Source organism: Tyto alba, unplaced genomic scaffold (assembly GCF_018691265.1).
Source record: "Tyto alba isolate M040663 unplaced genomic scaffold, T.alba_DEE_v4.0 Super-Scaffold_20, whole genome shotgun sequence".
In the NCBI taxonomy this organism is placed as follows: domain Eukaryota; kingdom Metazoa; phylum Chordata; class Aves; order Strigiformes; family Tytonidae; genus Tyto; species Tyto alba.
The window spans coordinates 7,298,819-7,321,290 of NW_024881283.1; the positions used below are offsets into that span (position 1 = coordinate 7,298,819).

The window sequence follows — 22,472 nt, forward strand, 5'->3', positions numbered from 1 at the left end:
TGTCCCCAGCCACAAGTGTATTTGCTCTTTTGTGCACGAGAAGAATGGAGACATCCATGTAGGCAACAAGGCTGCTCTGTTCCTACTTCCACCCACCCAGAGGAACCGAGCATCCACCCGCTCGCTTGTGAACACTGCCACAGAAATCACTAACAAATGTTACATTAATTAACATAATTCTTGTAAAAGGTGCTGAATGGAGCACTCCGTGGAGAGGAGATGGCATTGTACGTGCACCGTACCCCCAGAGCCTCAGTGGGAATGTGTTTTAATGCCAGTCTGGAGAAGCAAGGCTATTCAAGCAACACAGTCCCAGAAGGGCCTTCACTGGGAATTAACAGCAGTGCTATCTCTAAAAACCGTTGATAAAGCCCACAGCAGCTTGTTCTCACCTGAGGTAGATAATCTGAACAGAAGGGCTCATCTTCTTCTTCTCTCCCTGACTCATCCCTGCTGCCTGTTAGCTTAGGGGTTCATTAAAGCCACTTGCAGCAAGAGTTTGTAAGACAAAACACAATTCCAAAGACTCATTAGGAGGTTTAACGTGTGTTCACTGGGCTAGAGGGGGAACGTTTTGGAAGACATATGCCAATCTCAACAACCAAAGGAACTAACAAGTACCAAAGGAACTAACAAGTACCAAAGCCTGCCAGGCTACCCGGGAAGCTGCCAGCCAGGCTCCTCCTGCCAGGTGAGCTCCTCTCTGAATCCGCTGCAGGGCACAGGGCAGAAGAGAAGAGCTGCCACCATGGCCTGGGGCTCCTCTGACCCCAACGCAAAGATCTGTATTGACTGTGAGCCCACAAACTACAGCCAAGAAGTGGCAGATATGTGGTCCCGATCACAACCTGAACAAGGATTGTAAAGGGTGAAAAGAAGTCAGGCAAGTGGGGAACCTACGAGTAACAGATGGGGCCTCCGGCACACGCGCAAGATTCATGCACATGTCCCATGGCCACGCTCTCCTTCAGCATCCCGGCAAGCCAGCGTGTGGAGGAGAAAAGGGAACAGCTTTCTTCTCAAAGTACAGTTTAAAGGGAGGCCAGGAGGGCTGATCAAAGGTGGAGAATATCTACCCTACCACCTGCCAAACATGTAAAGGCTAATTAAGGCTTGAAAAGCACTGCAAAGCACCAAGCAGGGACTAAGTATAACTGCGGTAACAATCAAAAGTGCTGCTGCATCTGTGAGCTTCCTTTTAGCTACCCATTATCTGCAAATCAAACCCACCAATTTAGGCAGAAACAGGACAATCAAACATACCAACGTCAGGTGCACAACAGAAACTGCACGTTTGATCATTAGTAGAGCAATAAGAGTTTACATCAGACTTACTGAAGCTTTCATGAGCCACCAAATTCACAAGTGAAAATCAACTGATGTGAACAGTCTGCATCTGCTCATGTTTACAACCCAGACTTGCCTGGGAATAGCAAGGGATGGCCACATGTTGTTGTATTGGGCTACAATGTTGATCCAGGTGTTGCTCACACAGCAGAGTCTAGCTCCCCCATTAGAAAGGGCCCAGAGGACAGGATTACATTTTTTTAGGAAGTAGGATGATCTACTGAGTAAAAGACAAAGTCTTCACACGAAAGAATTGCCTTTTGTCAGGAGACTGTGACATTATCCTGGGTTTAGCTCTCCTTCAGTCTCTGTGGGAGCTACACAGAACAGAAGACAGTCACGTTGCAGAAAGCCAAAACTTTTCATATGGCTTCTTGCAGCCAAGGTCAAAACCTTCAGCTTGAAAGAACCTCTGTCTCCACCCTCTGCACCCTGCAGGCAGACAACAGCAAGCTGAGATGCACAGTACTGGGTAGATTTCTCTTAACAGCAACTACATGACTGAGGAGTGAGCAGAGACTGAAGAAAAGGACAAAAATTAGGGAAGGAACGGGGGACAGAACCAGACTATGAAGGGAGAAAAATGAAAAACAAAGAGACTGCAGAGCACTTCCAATAGCATCCAGGATATTTTCAATGCGTTCCCTTGGCACCAGAAAATAGATTGTGGTTTTTGCTGCGCTCAGAAAATGGTTTGTCTTCCCCTGCTCTGCTCCTGCTCTATCAGTTCAAACTGTTAAAGTGTTGTCCATAACCAGGGAATCTATCAGCCTCCTGGGCCGTGGAGCCTGAGCCTCATGCCATCTTTTCAGCCTATCCAGCTGCCATCAAAACACAGCCCCACCACACTCCTTCCCGTGGGAACAGGGCCTGGGGTCCGTAGGCTGCTCTAATAAGGTGTCAGTGACTCACTGACAAGAGAAGAGACAATAGTTAGGCAACAGAGTGACTCACTGGTAACAAAGCACGATTCATTTACCTTCATCCTACCTCAGAGGGTTTATATTAAGTAGGATGCAGAACAGAAGGGACAGCCAGTACAGCAGCCTGCATTTCAGGACCTCTCTCCAGAATCTCATGAAACTCCCTCACATGCTTTCTATACCAGCTCACACAAGTGAACCAAGCCCTTGCTTTTCCTCCTGGCTTTTCCAGCTCCACTCCTACAAAATCCAACCAGCTCTTCTAACTGATGGGTATCACTTTTCAGGATCACAGAGTGCCCCTTTGTCAAAATCAGTTTTCTTTTTTTTTTTTTTTTTTTTTCGTGTGTGTGTGTGTGGTTTCGTTTGTTTGTTTGTTCTGTGGGCAGTTACTCAGGCTCTAGGAAGGAATTTTGGTCAAGACAAAATACCTCCTTGGGGTGAGGTATTTACAGGTTGGGGATTTACCTGATCAAGTCCTTCTGCTACCAGACTTAGCACACAGACCTACACCTGCTTTCCCAATGGCTAAACAAGTGGCCTAACCCCAACGTTCAGTCTCCATAGCTCAGCAAATGTTTGATTTTCTAGACAAAGTGGAGCAGCTGTGATGGGAGGGACAGAGAAAGTCGCCTTCCTCACTCCCGTCTTCCCAAAATAGCCAACTTGGAGTATCACAGGCCAGATATGAGACTTGAAGGGCTCCCAGCTGCAAGTCTGTCCCTTGAGTGTCTTTAAAAAAGCTGTAAAAGTGATGCTTCAGCAAATGAGTAGCTAAGAGTGGGGTCTTTAATAGCCTTCTTCCTCAGGAAGGAGAAATGCCTTTTACCAACAGCTTTGCCTAACTCCCTCAGCCATTCTGTGTCTGGGGAGCCACTAAGCACGATGGTTTGCAGGTGTGTGATCTAAAGCGCGGCTGCCCTGCCGCAAAGCACATACATCACATGCAACAAGGCAGTCTCCCTGTCCCAGCTCTCACCAGCTTTGCTATCTAGGTGCAAGGAATAATGACGAATTTCGTGTGTGCCTAGATGCACTGTCTTGGCAATGCTGGAAATGGTGCAACTATTCCCAAGCAGAAGGAGATGGAAGTATCTTCACCATCTTTCCAACACTCTCTCCCTGATGTCAGGGTTAAGCTTGAATAAAATGCTTCTCTGTGCCTATCACCTGTGTTTAGAAAGCCATGTACCCCTGCTGCTGCTACTACACTGCTGTTCTGAATTGTCTGTCACAGAGATGGATGGATGCCCAAACTAACCTCACCAACACACCCGTTCAGCAGGCAGTGCCTAAGCACTAGAGCAAGCAAAGAGGTTAAGAAATATCGTCTCTAATGTCATGGATACTAAGACCCAGGGGGCCTGGTCCTGCCATTTGGCAAACAATCCTTTATGAAGTTTCTCAGTGAACAGAAACCAAATCCTTCATTTTCAACAAAGCCATTTAAAAAAATCTGTACAGTAATACATTGTGCCAATGCTTAAAACGAACAGCACAAGTCATTAGGAAGCTATCATACTTAATCTTGCATATAGCAGGACTGTTTAAATGCTACAGAACAAAGAGTTTCAAATAGCTTTTTGCTAACTTTAATAACCAAGTTTACAACTGAAAGGCAAGAGCGAAAGGGGGAGGAATTTAGATCAGCGCAATGTAAACCTAGATCAAAAATGAAAGGTCTTGACTCCCACTGTTCTTATGTCAAATCATATTTGTCAAAACAAAAATTAGTGCTGAAATATTGTTTGGAATAAAAATTAGGATGCAGTTTCTATGAAACATGATGAACTTGTTAACTGTTGAGGCACAAAAGACTCCAGTTACTGGTTATTTATCTTCACCTCTTGGGGTGCAGGTGACGCAGGGCAAAACAAGAACTGAAAACACTGAGATCCCTTCTTCTGGTTATGCTGGTACCGAAGACTTCAAAAGATTGAACCAGCTTTGATTAAAATCAGTGCCTTGTTAAAACAGGAGTTTAAAAAGCAACCATCTCTGAGTGCTGCTTTTCTTGTTCTTTTTGGTTCTTGTTCTCATTGATAGTGCTTGGAGACCAGACTGAACTTTTGACATTTATCCAGAGATTTGTGCGAGAAGCCTGGGAGCTGGCTGGGACCACGTCACCAGACAGCTTCTGGGTGGTGGCATACTGTCGAATTCTGGGGGAAATCTACACAGAGACTTTTTACACAGCTCAGGATTATCTTGGCAACGAAGTAAACTGTGAAAATCACTGCACAGTTTCTTCAAAAATCTGGTTTGCAGTGAAGGTTTGCCAGTCCTCTCTGTGGAGCGCTCTGGGTCAGGCAGAACAAGTGGTTGGGAGCCTGGAACTCCTCAGATAGGATCTGGGTTTAGGCCAGAGCTCCCTGCCCGTTCTGAGCCTTAGTTTCTTCTGCCAGCAGAAAAACAGGAGGCATCTTCCTCCAAGTTTTAAAAGAAAAAGAGTTTAAATAAATATGAAGCGCTGGTTAGAGAAATAAAAATATTTTTAAATCCGTATTCAGGGAAAGTGCTGCAGCACACTCACAGAAGTTTCAGCCTGTTCTACTCAACACCAGTTACAGCAAGACAAGAAACAAGAGTCAATAGACAGGAAGGCACAGGCTACCCCTCTGGCATGAAGCAAACAGCCCCTCATGCACTGGGGTTGTCAGCTGCTGTCTCGCCACCTCTGTTGATCACATTAGTTTATCCACCATCATCCGACCTGACGATTCTGTCTTCATTTGTCCTAAGTACCTTCCACTAGCCATTCACCTTCCCTCTGGAATGGCATTGCTGACCACGTAAAAACACTCCTACTGGTTTATTTTTTAACTTTTCCTTTCAGAATCGTCCTCTAGCATGGAAACCTTGCACTAGGTATGCACTGGAAGATACACTCCAGTTCCAGAAGAGATTCTCAAGTAGAAAGACAATCTGCTCACGTTGCAAGTAGCATCAAGGCAGTTGTCAGTGATCTCTAGGACAGGGTTGGTACTATTTGTTAAGCTGACACAAATTAAATAGAAAATCCAAATGAAACTAGGAAACAGGTTACAGGCCATTTCAGGAAGAAAGAATATTTCTCAGTTAAGTCTTCACAATTGTCTCATTACAACCCAGTCCTTCAGCTTCCCATGAGCAGTACCTACATACAGCAAATGAAGCCTGCAAAGCCAACACCAGGAGATCTGAGTTACAGCCTTGCCACTGTATCTTATTTATGGAGGTTTTTGTCTGTGAACTTGATAGCTGTAACACAGAGTAACTTTATTCCAGTTATTTAAGTTAAACTAAACAAATTACATCTGAGCAACAAGGTAGCAGCATAGAGAGATAAAGGGGACAAAAAAGTAGTCCAAGAATTAGAAAAGATCTATTTCTTTTTTTTATCAGCACATTCTCCTGCAGCCTTTAAAAAAAAAAAGTCCATTAGCTTTTCAGCAACCTCATTTTTCTTTGCTTTCCAAATAAACCACTGCACCTACACTTCAGGGACTTCATGAGAAAACACTTCATATCCAAGGTTATTTTCCTGTCTTCTTCAAATTAATCTTCCCCACTCTCCTCTCCAGATATTGGTCAAAAGGTCACACCCCAAACACTCTCCACCCCACGCGTGCTCCCCTGATGTACCAGGCAGGGGGTGTCTCTGCAGAAGAGCAGACCCACTTTACAGAGTGGTGGCCTCCGGGGGCTCATGGCCAGTTGCCACGGGCAGTTCTGTGCCCTGCTCCCCAGCTGACCTCAGCTGGGAGCAGCTGTCGATGGAGGGCTTGGGGCAACATGCTGGGCACTGCCGTGGCTCCCAGCTTGCTAACCACAGTAGTTCTGGTTAGCTTTAGATTCTGTCTCTCCCTGGCACCTGCCCTCACCCGCAGCAGGGGCAACAGGCATGGGGGGGCCTGTGACAAGGCCCCACAGATCCCAACAAACCAGCTGCCATCACCCCAAAACACAAACCACCCTTGATTTCAGTTTATGTTGACGTGCCATGCTTGCTCTCTTCCACTTCACGATTCCTGAGAGATTTAGCTGTAGTAGCTGACACAATGATGACCCTGCTTTGTGGGCTACCAATACCAACTGGCACTAATCTCTTAAATTATCAATTATCTGATCCCGGATATGCTAATTTGCTTGCAATTCTAGAAGAAATATTTAATGGATCCATCAGAAACCCATGCATTTTACTAGACACAGGGCATCACTCAAGACAATGTCGATGTTACTGCCACTCTATAAGCTTCATACCTAAATCAACTCAAAACCTAGTCCTATACACTCTAGGGTGGATAATGTCATGCTTGCCCCAACTAAGGAAAAGTCAAAGGGGCTGATCATTCCCTGGAAAGATGCCTAAAAACAGGAAAGCAACTAATCCTGGAGCACGTAGCTTGGAAGAAGCAGAGCCTATGGTACCTCAGACCATGCAAAGAGACTAAAAGGTAACGCCACCCTGAAAGAGCCATCTGCCAAACAAGGACGAGCCACCTCCCACCTAAAGGCAAGGAATTTTAAAGACTGGCATTAGGGAGACTGCCCAAACTTCTGGCCCACAAAATAGCTCAGTCTGTTTTTCATTGTCAACAGGAGCAATCTCCTGAGTTCACGGGAAGTGATAGTGAATCACAGCTCCACCTGCACTACACAACAGGTATGTGCTGCGCAGTTTCTAGGCAAATCTGGCATCACAGAGAAGCATCTTGAAGCGTTGGCTTTTAGGCTGCTATGATCAAATTTAATATAGAATGTGTTCCAGCTGGGGAAGAAATAGCCTTTTTGGATTACAAACCACTCATGTTTTTCAAATATCAATTTCCCCTGAAGAATTAAGTCTATCATTCAAACTGAACTAGCAGTGGCAGCTCTCCCCTGAACAAGTGATGGGTGAGAGAGAAAAAGAGAGCTCATGCTCATTTAGGAACGTGGGAAAGTAGACTGTCTAGAGAAGATCAGGCTGGTGGGAACAGGTTAGCAATATTCTTATTATGCACTGGAAAAAAAAGAAAAGAAAGATGTTCAGCATAAAAATGAATTGCTTGTTACAGAAACAGCCCTTCAGATAGTTACTTCCTTCAGTGGAAGAGAAGATATATGATAAGCACCTATTGCCAGCTGATTCTTAAGTATTTGATACTTGGCAGCAGCTCCCCAGTTTAATCCTCTTTTCCCCAGTTTCCCCAACCATCTTTCATCATTTAGCAATCCTCCAACAACAGGCACTGTCCCATCACTGCATGATTCCAAACCTCCTGGAGCTCAAACTGTTTCTATCTGAAAGTGTCATAGCGGAGGAAGCAGTTTGACTGAGCCTCACAACACAATCCTTGATACAGGAGAGATACTGCAAATCCACTCTCCATGTGTATCCAATCCGTTTCCCATGACACACAGATTCTATTGCAGGCAGACTATGTCGGCTATGGAGAGCTCAGTGGAAAATTGAAAGCAATAATCATTCAAATGGTCCTTCGGGAAAGACGTTTTCTCCTTTGTTTGGGCAACAGGGCTCAGATGTCACCGAAGCAGAGGTAATTACTTCTGGCAAAGATGGGTAATTTGACAAGCAAGGAGTAACTCTGAAATGAATAGTTCAAGAAGGTTAAGCAGAAGACAACAGTAGCGATACTGGTGGGGCAAAACACTGCTGGTCTCTCCTCTTCCAGATGCTTGAAATTAATTTTAGACTGGTTAAGGGTAATCTGATTATATACTATTTACTGCTCCTTCACATACCTCTTCAAGGACTGGCATCATTTAATGTGAGGGGTCCCAACAGGCCTATTAAAACAAACACACACATCCTACCTGCAACTATTATCCATGGTCTCTGAGAGACATAGGTAGCACTTAATGAGCAGAGACCGCTAATTCATCTTAGAATTCAAAGGAGAGATGCTTCGTTATAATAATGAAGAATAATGTGCCCTTCTATCTTCCAAATACACTTCCCAAAAAGTGGCTGTGGCAGATGTGTTATGACAGCACAAGAGAGAGATGCAGCTTGTAACTCTAGACGGCATTTTTCCCTCAGCAGATAAGATACGCTCTGGAGGGGCTCTGCAGAACAGACAGTGCATTCTAGTTTGGGTTATAAAACTGCTCATCCCTGACATGGTTTTATCTGTAGTCCAGACAAGCAAACATCACCTCCCATAGCGTGTTCACAGAAATGATCTGGTCCTTAACACAAGCCCAGGTGTAAGAGCAGAATTCAGAGATACAGGAATGAAACTGTCCTCTGCCTCGAAATCAAGTTAATAGGATTAATTATGCTGGTTAGTATGCAACAGAATGGGAGGTGCTGGGCCTGGACACCTGCTATCAATCCAGATACTGCTAAGCAGTCAAGTTACTGCTCACGATCTGAGCTAAGGTCCCTAATAATCCATGATGAAAAAATCTAAATACATTTCATTTGTGAATGCAATAGGTCAGGAGAATGCAAATGGTCCGTTACCATGTCTCAGCTGATGAGCAGGAGCACATTAAGCCATGGTCTTGGAACCATCTGTCCATATTCTTCCTTTTCTCTCCTATATTGTTAAAGTCACACCAAGACGACCCTGGCTGAAAGACTCCAAATGCTCTCCAGTATGTTGCTTGACAGGATTAGATACAAAAATAATCTTAGCAAATTGGGAAAATAGTCTGAAATAACCAGGATGCAATTCAATAAGGACACACAACGTATTTCACCCTGAGGGAAGAACAACAAACCACAAAGCATAAGGAATAAACTGTTAGACAGCAGTCTGTAGAAAACCATACAAAGGCTACAGCAGATCACAAATTCAGCTTAAATCAACAATGTCGTAATGTGGCAAAAACGAGCAAACCCCACCCAAGGATGGGTGAATAGTGTGTGTCACATGCATGAAAGGGCTCTCGCACTCCACTCTGCACTGGTAAAGCCTCAGTTGGGACACAGAGTCCACTTCAAGAAACGTTTGTCTCATCTGGAGACTTCAGGGGGGAGCAACGGCACTGAGGAGAAGGCCACAGAATGTGACCTACAATTAAAACTGGAAAGGTCTGGGATTGCTCAGCCTTGAGGGAAGAAGACTGAAGGGAATTTGGCAACATTTTGCAAAGACACAAAGAGATGCTGTGAAGAATAAGATGGTAAACCATTCTCCACATCCATGGGGAGAGGCCAAGAAGTCACAGCTTAACTTTCTACAGGAGAGCACAGTCTGACACCAGTACAAGCTTTAGGACTGTACAGCACTGAAGCAGAATGCCTGTGGTGACTTTCCAACATAGGATAGCCTAGGGCTGGCTTAAGAAGGGAAGAACTAAATGACCTCTCAGTGTTTCCTTCTCATTCTGTGATTATTCACTAGGATGAACGAGAATTGTAGGTCTCCAACAAGCCTCATGATGATGCCCCTTGGAGATGCACCAAAGTGACTGAGGAAAGGAAGTGCTACATAAAATGCTTTCTGATGGCTCGATTCCCTGCAAACCCCCAAAGCTACCTTAGTGACAGAGTACATCACAGTTACAATTTTGGATGTACACAGAAGTCAGGAAATTAAAAATGCTGGTTCCCACAGCAACCAGGATGCAGCCTGCCAAGAGAGAAAGAATGTTCTAGCCTAGTCAAAAGGTGTTAATTTTAATACCTGAAGGTGATTTCCACTTCCAGATGCCTGAAGAAGGCCTCGGTGAATTCAGTGAAAGCTCTTTGCCCTCATGTACGGGAAAAACTTGATCCTCATTTTCTTTGTTCCTGAATTATCTGCTCTTGCTTGCAGCACACAGCCCAGGTTTGAGTTTGGAAATTAAGATTAGAGACAGAGAAATCAAGGCTTCTGCAAAGACCATCACAAGGAATGCTGTGATCTTGGACCACACTATGCTTTAGTATTCACATAATTTGTGCTCTCCCATCCTCCAGCTCTGTGAAGAAATGATATCCCTATGTAATCATGCATTCAGATAAAAGCACTGTGGCAAGAAATAGGCGTAACTTAGGTGTTCTTAATTGCATGTTTGTATCAGAACAAGGATATTATGGGTATATTGAAATTTGTATGGAAACAACCTCTGCCTTTAGAACTTTCTCTTGAAACACCTTCATTTTCCTGCACTGAGTTTTTCCTCCTTTTTTCTTTTGGGAGCTGCATATAAAGTGTGTTAGGGTGCAGTAGATTTTTTGAGAATAAAACATCAGAAGAAGGGTGAACAATTCTAGTAAGTTCAAAAAAATCCTCCCCGGTTTTCACACTGATGCCTCAAGCTAAGGGATTTTCTTGAACTTCCAAAAAAATTCTCTCTTGAGACAAGAACAATCCTGAGAGGCTAAAAGAGAGTATTTTTTAAAAGTATAAAGGTCTTCAAATGACAAATTCCTACCACCATATTCTGAACACATAGATCCAACCTTGAAACCTGTGACAAATCTGAAAGTTGACATCCTATGGGATGATGTTAAACTACTGATTAAGTGAGATAAGACTTCTCTCATCCCAAAAAGGCAGCAGAGATGAAAAAAAAAAAAAAATCGGAAACAAGTACCTGGAGAAATTATAGAAAAGGCAATTCTGTAGCAGGAGCCATTTGAAATCTGATCTCCTGAAGGTGAACAGAAAAATGTCAAAATCTAATTCTAATCCAGACGAATATCCAATGAGATACATAATGAAGGTGGCAAGAAACTTCAGCAGTAGCACAGAGAGATACGATAAAGCAATTAAGTTCTAAATGTGAAATCTAACACAGAAAAGCCAGTTCTGAACCTGCCTAATCTCTTCAGAAGTTTCAAGAGTGGAAAAGGAGTGAATTAAAAACAAAGAAGATAAGTGGGGTTTTTGCTACACAGTTTATAGCTATCCATCTCCTCTGAATAAACAAGGAAAAGCTAAATACGGAGGGATAAAGATAAGGAAACCAGAAGTCTCAAGATATTTCCAACATAAAAAGCCACAGCTGAAAGTACATTTAAAAAATATTCTTAACTTGCTCTGCTTTTTTACGTAGTTTCTGGTAGCGCATGTCTGCAGGCGGGTTTGCGTCTGCAGCAGAAATTACATAAAGCATAAGATTGCAAATGGTGGCTAGAAGACAAATGGCCCTCAGCATTTCTGAAAGATACATTCTGACTAAAGCAGAGATATCTGTGTAGTCAGGGGCTTCAAGTCTTGTATTCAGCTTTGTATATTCTGTGTTATTATCAAGTCAAGACAGAGGGGTGCCATTAAGATCCTTGGAGTGGATGCTGGATGTTAGCTTAAGCCAGTTGGAAGTGCCAAACCTCCAACTCAGCTTTCGCTGTGGAGTTGCCACCAACGCCTCCGTAATCCAGAGAAGAATCGGTGAGCAGTCCAACTACACCCACTCTCAGTTGGCTGCCTTTTAATCACACGCTCAATATCTCTGGAGATTAGACAATTATTTCCGCATAATTAGTGTCCGGAATGAGGCACAAACAACATCCATAACAGGGTGATTAAAAAAAAAAAAAAAAAAAAAAAAGAAGAAAAAAAGCTTAAAGACAAGCTCACTGTATTTTGAAATACAGCACCCAGAGTCTGGAAAAAGGAAAAAAAAAATAGTTACAGCCTGGATTGTTCCCCTGTCTACATGGTAACGGGGCTGCTCATGCGTGGCTTGCTTCCTCCACACCGCTGTACATTCTACTCCTCAGCATCTTGAAATGAGGTCCCAAAGAATGCTCTCTAGTCACAACATTGCAACACAATTTTATTTCCTTTTCTGCTTTCATTTGCTACTTTAATGGCTGTTTTTCTAATTTTTGTTGTTTCCTTCTCCTCCATTTTGCTGTACAAAGCAGTTCTGACAAATCCCAAGACACTCTCCTAGTGTTAGGCCTCATTAAACTCAAAACTGTTCAGGGTCAATGGAAAGTTCATGAAACTCACGAGGAAGCCTGGGATGATTAATGGTTTTACACTGAGATAATGTGAAGTTTGCCCAGTTTCCTGCTAAAGACAGGCCCAGACCAAACCCTTGCTGTCCAATCTTTGCAGCTGTCCTCGTATCTAAAGGGCTGAACACAGAGACACACTGCAACGTGCATCTGTGCTTTGTGTCTTAGGCCAAGGCTGTTCTCCACTGAATTTTCCAAGTTTGTTTTTTAAGATGTAAATCTCAACTGAGAGGAGATAAATCTATTCAGTTCAAATAAAATTGATGGAATTGCCATGATGGAATTGATCAGGTCTAGCTCAGCCCCAGAATACGGGCTTTGATAGGAAAGGTGTTTGAAGAAGGCCCTAGGCCACTATATGAGACATTATTTTTTTTTTTTTTTCTGTTTTTAAATGAGTATTTCAAGCTGACAAGTTACTACCTGTCAGCTGAGCCAATGTAATAAGCTTAAATCTCTGTGTGAGGTTTAGGGTTCAGTGGAGCCCTGATGTTTGAGCTAATGCTTGAAACAGCACATTTAAAGGAAGCCACCGTTCCCAGCATGACCCAAGGTGCAAGTGGAGTGGGAACAGATCTCCTGCAGTATTAATGACAACCTTGGTGTCTGGAAGGACTGATCTTTGGCAGGTGGAAAGCAGGGGAAAAAACATCCCCTAACAGGGATAAATGTCAGCTTTAACATGAATCATGCAACCTATCTCCAGCGAATTTGATATTTGGAGGATATCCTGATTCACTGTTTCCTGCTGACGGGAAGTAAGTTTGTTGCTACAGATTTCAGTGACAGCAAAAGCTAACGTCAACTCAAAATGCCCTTCCTGAAAATAATATTCAACTGGCTAACATTATATGTAAAAAAAAAGATGATGATTCCAGGGAGCAACAGTGTTCCAGCAACATCTTCATTACTATATATATTTTTCTCTTTAAAGAGCCCATGGAGCCAACCATCTAATGTCATGTGCAATAGGCAGCAGGAATAATTCAGCATACAAATTCAGAGAGCAATTATTATTATTATTATTTTAATCACATAAAAGGACACTCCAGGGTTTTGTAATTTTGTGATCACAGGGAAAGAGACTCATAGGCAGAACAGAAAAGCTGCACCAAGTGATTGCACAATTGGAGGTTACCGTTTCTCTTCTGGTAGTTAGAATATTGCTAAATTAATATTTTCATCCAATTACCTTTCCCATGTTAAATATTCATACACCAACTCCTGTTGCTTCTAATTGAGATGGGAACATTTCCTGCCTGCTTCATGGTTTCCTAGCTAAAGCACTGGTGAAGGAAGCAGCTATGTGGAAAACGTTTGGCTCAACAGGCAAGGCTGGATGGTTGAAGGACTAATTGGGACATGGAGCCTGCTGTGTCCAATGGGGCCCAGCACCCGGGCTGGCGGTGAAAGAGCACTCTAGCTGCTGTTCCAAGTTCCTGTGAATGCAGCTCGGTGGTGTAAGCCCAGTGGAGAGACACTACTTGAATCTCCATCCAGATCAGAGACTGGGCAGGTCACAGTGTCACAGTGCAGTGAGAAAGTCCGGAAGGATTACACTGCATTTGCCAAGGAGAAAAAACATGAAGGTTTACGAATCTCAGGACAACCAACTTGGTACTTTCTAGAGGCCTCTGTATATATTCATGTGGTCACTACTTTCCTTCCCCAGCCACTTCAAACCTCTTTTTTATCCTGGAGAGCCAAAATACCACTATTTCCAGGAACTGAGACCAATGACCTCCTGTCTTGAAAACAAACTGCCAGGGCAGTTCAGGTCAAAGTTTGAGCTGAGAACACAAACACAGCCTGAGCAGCCACGGATCTTCCAGGAACCGTTACACGGCCTGTGCAGATAGCCCTGTGTACTCCATCAAATGTGGAACAACATGGAGGGCCCTACACGAGGATGAAGTCTAAATGCCTTACATCTTTTAGATCCAGCTGCTGTCAGATCTTTGCCATCCAGTTCTGGTGACCTGGCTGTGTCCTAGATGTGACAGTTGTCACATGGATTCACATCAGATAAAGCTACAGCGGCTCACAAAGATGCACAAATTCACATATGCTGAGAGAAGCAATGGCTGCGACAAGGCAATTCATAATTTTAAGTGTGATTTCAGGTGGGGAAGAGAGGAAAAAAGGGGGGAAACCTAGTTAAGGATTGCTATTTTTATACTAGAATTAATATACTAATGTGCAGTTAGGTGGTGAAAAATGACTGTCTAACAGAACAGCAAGGTTCCATATTTACTTGCTGTCACTGATTTCAGAGCAAATTGGCTCGGGTTATAAGTCAAAGAAGGATTCTTCTGCTGCCAGCACTGCACACTTCAAGAGGTATCTGAAAATCGGGCTTCTTACCTTATCATTGTTAAAAGACTGTGCAATCAAAACATAACTGACAATTCAGCTGATGCATGAGCAGAAATAGATGCCAGCTCACTCTCCCATAGCTAGAGAAACTCTGTAAAGCTAACAGGATTTTAAAAACATTTTGTCAGAAAAATAAGTGGCTATGACAGACCCAGGGAGCGGGTAGAATAATAATTCAGCTATCTAATGCTGGGTATCACAGTGACAGGTGCATTTCAAGTGCTGCGCTACATAATACGGTTGCCCTCTCCAGCAGCCTCACTCCAAGGAATTCAACATGCTTTGCAAACATCAATTAATTTAATGCTCACAACACCAAAGACAGGAATGCTGAGCTTCTGGGGTAAGAAGGGTTAAAATAACTAGGATCAGCACTGGGAACAGAATACACAACTGCAGATCTCTAGCCTTGACCCTCAGCCACAAGCCCAGCTGTGCCATTTTTCTTAAATAGTTCTCCTAAACAAGCATGTTTTGGGCCTGATTCTAACGGTGGCCAGATACTCTGCAGTTCTTCCTTGAGTTAGCTTAAGTGTAGAGAGAAACTTTGCAGGTAATTCTGAAAAACCCACAGTTGTTCAATCATTCACATTGGAGCCTTGTGGTGCAGGTTTTATTTTAACAGAGATCATCCTTCCACCCTAGTAGTATGCTTTGCCCATTTCCGCAGCGTAATTTCCAGGGAAATCATCACACATCTGAAATGGCTGCAAGTCTAAAACATGTTTACCCACCGGAGGGCATGAGATGGGATGTTTAGCATGGCACATCTTATCAGAAGCATCACAGATGAATAAATAATGTTTATGAAAGAACCGCAGCTAGCGGGTTTAAGAAAAGGGCTTTCAAGTTGCAATGATTATAAATGACAGCAATCAGAAGACTTCTGTACAAATAAGCTATGTTCAGAACATGGGAGAATCCTGATGAAATTGATGCCCTAGGAATAGGATCTGGAGAGCATCAATCACAAGCAGAAACATGAGAGCAAGTCACCAGAACAAAGTCCAAGTGAGTGGGAATGCTGCCTTCCAGTGTATGTAGCAGCCTGGCACTTACTTGGGTAGTGGGAAAATCTGATCTCTGGGTATGAAGAGGTATGAAAATGTACGGATATTCTCCCAGATGTGACCTGCCACCTTCCATGGCAGAGGAGAAAGGAGATTAACTAGGGTGGAGATACAAGAGTTCTTCTCCCTGTGATTTTCCTGACATCAGGGAGGCATGGTAGCTTATGGCTGTTAAGAGAAGCAGAATGCTATGTAGGAGGAGAAGGTGAATATTTATTTTGTATTTCTACTTTGATTAGAGAGAATATTTGATAAAGAGCAGCTCCCCTGCTTCACCCAGGGTGAGGCTGCTAAACTGAAGGCTAGGCTACAAGTGAGCATCACATCCACAACAGGAAAATATATCACCCTTCAAGAACTCAATTGCTTCTCATGCACACAAACATACTTGAAAATAGCCCCAAAGAGGTTCCTTCCCTCCCACATGGAAGCAGCTGCAGAGAAATCTCAGCTTAATATTGACACCTCCAGCCTGGAGAGTACCTAATTTGCTTCCATTACATCTATAGTTTGGAATAAAAAGATACATGATGTGACGGGAGGGGGCATGGGCAACAATGAAGAAGGACAGTGCCCTGTCCTAATTTCTAAATCTCTGAAGTCAAGAAGGATAGAGGGCTGCAGCAATGGATTGCCTAATGCTTCCCTTCTTTACCAGGCACAGTTAAAGGGAGGAAAAGCCTACTAAGAGTCTGAAATGTACCACGTAGCTTCTTTTCTGCAATTGTCTGCAAATCCTTGTGCTCCAAAGCATTTTCCTTGAGAGTGCTCACAGGCACGCTACAAACAAGCATAAGTATTGCCAATTGTTTTAGCATGATAAATGCATTTAAAAGCTTTCAATATTTTTGTCTGTTTACAGGCAAGCTCCTTGAGGAATTTTGACAAGCTTGCCAGAATGGAAAAGTTGCAAAATGCTTAACTTAGTGCCGAAGTTAATGCAAATTCTCAAGTAAGAAACCTGGGTATTTTTTGGGCATTGAAAGAGGAAGGCAAAGGAGGAGCAAATCCACATCACCGCTCCTGACAAAGTGAGACTGACAAGAGCAGTGGCTGGTCACACACAGCCTGTGCTAGTACAGGGCACACATCCAAAACTGCTTCCTCCACACACCCCAGCAATCCTTAACTCACTTCCATTCAACTTACAGTATTGCACAACCAGAATTAACTCTCTTGGTACTTCTGCAGGAACTAAAGAGACAAGTGCCTCATCTGGGGCAATAAAAGGACTTGGTGGTGGCACCACAAGCAGAACACCAAGATTTCTCCCTGTGCTGTGGCTAAACTAAAAGCCAGCCCTTCCCCTGACACTTCCATCAGGGCTATGTGCCCTTGCAGTCCAGAGGCCAAACAGGGCTGCTGCTCTTCAAGGTTTTGGCCATCCTAGAAGATATGTGATCTTATTTCCACCTTCAAATCCTCACTTTCACACACATCTCGCAGCTCCCCAAAGCTAATGAGGCCTGCGTAGGAGGCCGTACTCAGTCTCCACACAGAGCTGCAGATCTGCACATCTACAGTCTGAAAGATCACACTCATGTCATGTACCTGATGTAGAGAAGGACTGGGACACCTAGAGTGCAAAAACAGGAATGGGAGTGTTTCTTCAAACCAGATTAGTCCAATCCATTTGCCCTGAGGAAATAAAGCTCACAGATAATTTGCCCACTAAAGAATTCTATTTGACCCTAATCTGGGTTAAGGGACTCTGGGAGATAATCTCTGCTAAACAGACTCCTGTGGAAAGAAGCCAAGAGACCTCTGTACAGCAAATATTTCCCAAGGACGGTTGGGAAAGGGCTGCTAAAGCAGATTCTGCTGGCCTTCTCACCGTGGCACAACCTTTGCAGGCAAGGCCAAGCTAGGGCAGAGTGAGCTGAGCAGGGAAATGCTCTGAGCGCAAATGAAGAAAAAGACAATTTATATCCCAAAAGGTCAACAAGTATCCCGCCAGAGCAGGCAGGGGAGTAACACTGAAATTACGTAAGTGGCTCACATAAGAAAAGGTAATCCACTAAGGAGTAAAATTATACAAGCCAGTAAGAACACAGTATAAAAAGCCTTTAATATTGATTCACTCACTCAATATTTCATGGAATTCACATCTTGCTCAACAGTAGAGCAACGAGAGAGAAAATGCTCAGTTTGGTCAGGCCCTGATGTCTACAAGTTTAGACAAATAGCAACATTGTCAGGTTTGGACTGACTTCATGTTTTAATAAAGACACTGGTAGGTTTTAGCACTGTTCTCAGACACATTTGGTTCAAGATCTGTATACAGAGGTGCTACAGGCTGGGCATTGAGAGATTCCTGTAGGAATGAGATACCCAGCAATAGGATATTGGTAGGTAACCTATAGGAGCTGTGTTGGAAGTCTTGCTTCATAAAAATGGAAAGAGATCAAAGCTGTTACAGATGCCTCACTGCATTGCAGAGCAAGGAACTGACATGGACACGTGGTCTTTAAAAAATTCAACGAAATTGCACTAAAATTGTTTCAGAACTCACCAAACATGTTACCGATGTGGCCGTTCTTAGTAAGTGGTCGCAGTTCATTTTTTCCAAGTGCATATTGTTTGTAGTTATCCCAAGCAAATTTCATCATCTGTAAAAAGAAAAATTGAATGAAAGTGCTTAACAATTGAAAGTTTTCTGAACTTCAGCTCTGGGAATGAAATGGGAGTTTCCCATTCACTGATAAACATGGCAATCAGTAATTACAGAATCTTAATTTGCTCTGAACACTGAAGTCTCCAACTCATCACTCCTCGTGCAGAGCTTGGGACTGGCACATTTCTGAAGTACCACAGTAGCCAACACACAGAGTCCACTTTTCCCCCAGTCTGTGCAAACCAAGTGGAAATTTTAGAAAGATGTCTCCATCTCTGAATTTCTGACCTTTTTCACAGAGTATCAGTATTTCAGAATGGTAATTAAAATGGGCTATAAATGTAAGGCCAAAGCTGTTATATCCCTTAGTATAGGGATGTTACCTTCTGAGTTGTTGCATTTCTTTATGATAGCTATAATGAAACTTGATCAAACTGCAAAACCACCCACCATCTGCCCACCTTGCAGCAGTTACACATACAACTTTGGCAAAGCAGCACCACGGAGGTACGCAATGTATTTAATGCTGTGGTGAGCAAAGGAAGAAATTGTTCTTCGTTTAAGGACTGCACAGAAGATTTCTATTAATCAACAGAATACATTCATAAAGGAGAAAGGGGAAATCCATGACGTTTTGATATCTTCCTATCAAAATTCAAAAGTGCTTTCTTAAGAGAGCCCTGCTGATGGGCTGTGTGATTTCTGAGAAACCCCTTCCAACTCAAACAATTCCTTTTGGGACATTTGAACTGTCCTGCTTGGGCTCAGCACATTAACCTCTCCCTGAGGACTGCAGGGCAGCATGTTTGTGCAAGTTCCAACACACACACACCAGCACAGCTTTGTCTGTCCTCCTGCCCCTTTGGCTCCAGCTTGTAGGAAAAATTAAACCTACAAGTATCCTCTCTTCAGCTAGGAGAGACTAGGAGTTGTCAACTTCTAAGGAGTGCCTTAAATAAAGCTCCCTTTTATAATCCACACAGCCTGGCTCTGAGCAGTTTCAGCCCCAGCATTGCAGTGACCTGTACATTCTTTGATTCAATCCCTGGAAAAAGTTAGATAACAAAGGGGAAGAAGGTGGCTTCAGAAAATTTACAATATTCTCCAACACCGCTCAACAAAGATAAGAGTGTTCTAAAATGCTTCACTCAAACAAGACATCTGAGAGAAAATGACAGTTTAAAACAAATCATTCCTCCACATAGTGCCCCGTCTAATATCTGCAAGAGCATTTACTGCTCTATTTCAGGATCAGAATATGCAGGTTACTTTGGTCTGAAATTCCTACTGTCATTTCAGTTCTTACTTTTGTCCTTCCCTCCAGCTGTGTGTTTCACAAACCCAACATTGCAAGCCTCCGGCAGTACCCTCCTTAATTAGCACACATACACAAAAAGCCGTATCGTCAGATTCCCAACCCCACTCCCCATGTTCAACATCAAGCTTCCAAGGTAAAGTTTCACAGAGCTCATCATATGGGCAAGGATAAACATTTGCTGAACTGATTGGTAACATTCAGACTCCCAACACCACCAGGAGAAGGAACGTTGGACAAACAAAGTCAACTTGGGTTTTAAAAACTCAGTGTGGGATGAATTAGCCACTGGAGCGCTTTGCTCTGAGGAAACTAAATAATGACTGGGTCGGGGGCTGGAGGGAACAAAACCCTCCACAAAATTTACTCAAACATGCGTCAGTCATATGACTCGGGGTGTTCATTTTAATGCTGCCACTAAAAAACTCCCAAAGCTAGCAAAAATATTCTAAATAGGAATTTCTCACTCTTTATTAACATAACAGCAAATCTTCGAGGAACTCTGGACTCTCTCTGATGGTACTAAGCGAATGCCTTTAGGTCTCAGAGCTTGATCCTGAAGTTTACTGCAGGAGAAGATGGTGTTTCCATAAAGACAGCTTTCCCACAGTGAGCGATAGGGCTCGTGCCCCAGAAAGGAAACAGCTAGGCAATCTATTCAGTTAATTTCTCTCCTAAATCGGAGCTGAGGAAGGAGGACCCACCCTTCTGGCACACAGAGAGCCTGGACTTGGAGAGGATGTGTAAATGACTCTATTTTGTTGCATAAAACTCCTAACGTTGTAATTCTGAATCAGCCTCATTTTAAGCTGAGTATGAAATTTAAAGTTATTTCCTTCCCTTAACTTTAACCCCTCCATTCCAGAAGGTCTGAAGTGTCTTCTTCAAAGCATGTGAAAAACCCAGGCATCTCTGCCACAGTGGTGCAGATTGCTCTCTGGGACCCAGAGTTTGCTGACTCCTCCATCACAGGCAAGAAAACCACCACAGGTTTCCCTTCAGCAGCGGCTTATATCCTACAAGGGAAATCTCCTCCTCTCCTCCTGGGTTCTTACACAAGGAAGGACTGCATGAGGCCTGCTGACAGACGCCCCAAAGTGACTCACTCCACAAAGGACTACCAAGTGCTATTTGAATAAATATGTTTATTCTTAATTTGCCTATTCAACCATTTAAACTGCATTTGTCACAGTGTTGCAAAAAGTTCCACTACGAAATGATTTCTTGGGCTGTGCTGGCTGCAGTGTCTTAAACTCTCCTCTGTTCTGTCCTGAGCTGATAATCAGGCAGACAGAGGATGGATGAGATTGGATATGCTGCCTCATCATATTAAAGCATTGTCAGTTTTCCTTTACATGAACAAAATTTTGCTCACTCCTTTAAAACCCTGTGTATTTGGGAGGCAAGATGCATACTGTGGTACTCTTTCATCTTCCAAGATCAAGCTTTCCTCTCTAATGATGGGTCCAAAAGCAGCAACTGGAAAAGTTTAAAAGCCAAATGTGCCAATCTGCCCATTCTGGCTTTCTGCAGCTGTCTTTCCAATCCAAATTTAGCAGTTCAACTTCCAAACCACTGAAGAGATTCATCAAGCTTCTAAAAGCAGGGATTCCACATTTATATACCATACAGAGGACTGAGACGGAGCCTTCGGAAGCTTTCTCTGACAGAGGTTCCAAATGCTGGGCTGAAACAGGAGAGGGATGTAGCTGAGAGGTGCAAAATGGAAATTTGCAGAGTGAGGTGTTTAAGTCAGCTTTCTGATGAGATGCCAAGGTTAGAAGTGAATATTTTATGCCATTCTAGTCATGACAGATCACAATACATCAGCATTAACGTTATGCCATTTTAGATTTGAAAAATGGCACCAGAACCACAAAAATTATGGAAATAGATCCATAATTTCAGATTTTGTTCTTACCAGTGTGCCATCTGCCATCTAAGAGACAATTATCTATTTGGCCCTGAAATTCTAATCACCTTGGCTTTCAGCTGATTTATAGCAAAGATGTCCAAATTTATAATTGAACTTGTCAGATTGCTCTTTCTTTTCTATAATCTGTAAGCCACTTTTTACTTTCAGGAGTTTCAGCTACCCAGCTAGACAATTATGTATTAAAATCAACTATAAGTAACTTAACTGAATTCTGAAAACCCACATTATCACTTTCATCATTACATCTTTGCAGGTTCACAACACTACAGTATTTAGATTGTACAAAACCAATGCAGAACAAGGCTAGGTTAAAACTGCTTTCAGTGCATTTTTTAATTTAGTGTATGGAAATTTTTATATTTAGAAGTCAGCTTTATAAATACTCTCCTTTAAAATACTGGGCCAAACACCAAGTCCTTGTGTCCCTTCAAATACTGCAGGAAATCATACAGCCCAAACTTCTCTATCCACTAAGCCTAATAAGCACACCACAACAGCACCTACACCACTACTACAGCTTTGCCCACTCTCTCATTTCCATTTGCTTTTGACATGTCTTAAATCAACAAGAATTCTTACGTTTTCCGAGATCAAATATGCCAAATCACACAATAAAAATCACCACTCCAGACTCAGTAAATAAAAGCATTAACAAAATTGATAACACTCCCTCTCCACACAGACTGTATGAAATACTACAGGAGGGCACCCCTGCTCCTCGGTCTGGCAGTGCTTTTATGATGCCACTCAGGCTGTAACATGGGAGATACTGAACAGCTGGGATTTACAATTTCTGCCCACGTGTACTACAATCTTGATTTTCAGTGTGCTACCACTTTACTGATTTTCAGAGAACCTGAGGTTATGGAAAAAATCAGACTCCAGTGGAAAGGCATTTGGGACAAGTTCAGAACAAGAAGGCATTTAGAAAGTTCTGTGATCCAGATAATGAAGAAACAGGGCTCATGATAAAAACTTGACCAAGGAAATATTTTCACTCTGAAT

The 22,472-nt window shown here is 43.0% G+C and overlaps 1 protein-coding gene across 1 annotated transcript in view; it reads right to left on the reverse strand.

Moving 5' to 3' along the window:
- MAN1C1 (mannosidase alpha class 1C member 1) overlaps window positions 1-22,472 on the reverse strand; it is a 65,566-nt gene that overhangs the window by 24,532 nt on the left and 18,562 nt on the right. Inside the window, exon 3 of the mRNA XM_042793642.1 lies at window positions 18,115-18,211. Coding sequence (XP_042649576.1) covers window positions 18,115-18,211 — 97 coding nt within the window. The remainder of the gene's footprint in view (window positions 1-18,114; window positions 18,212-22,472) is intronic.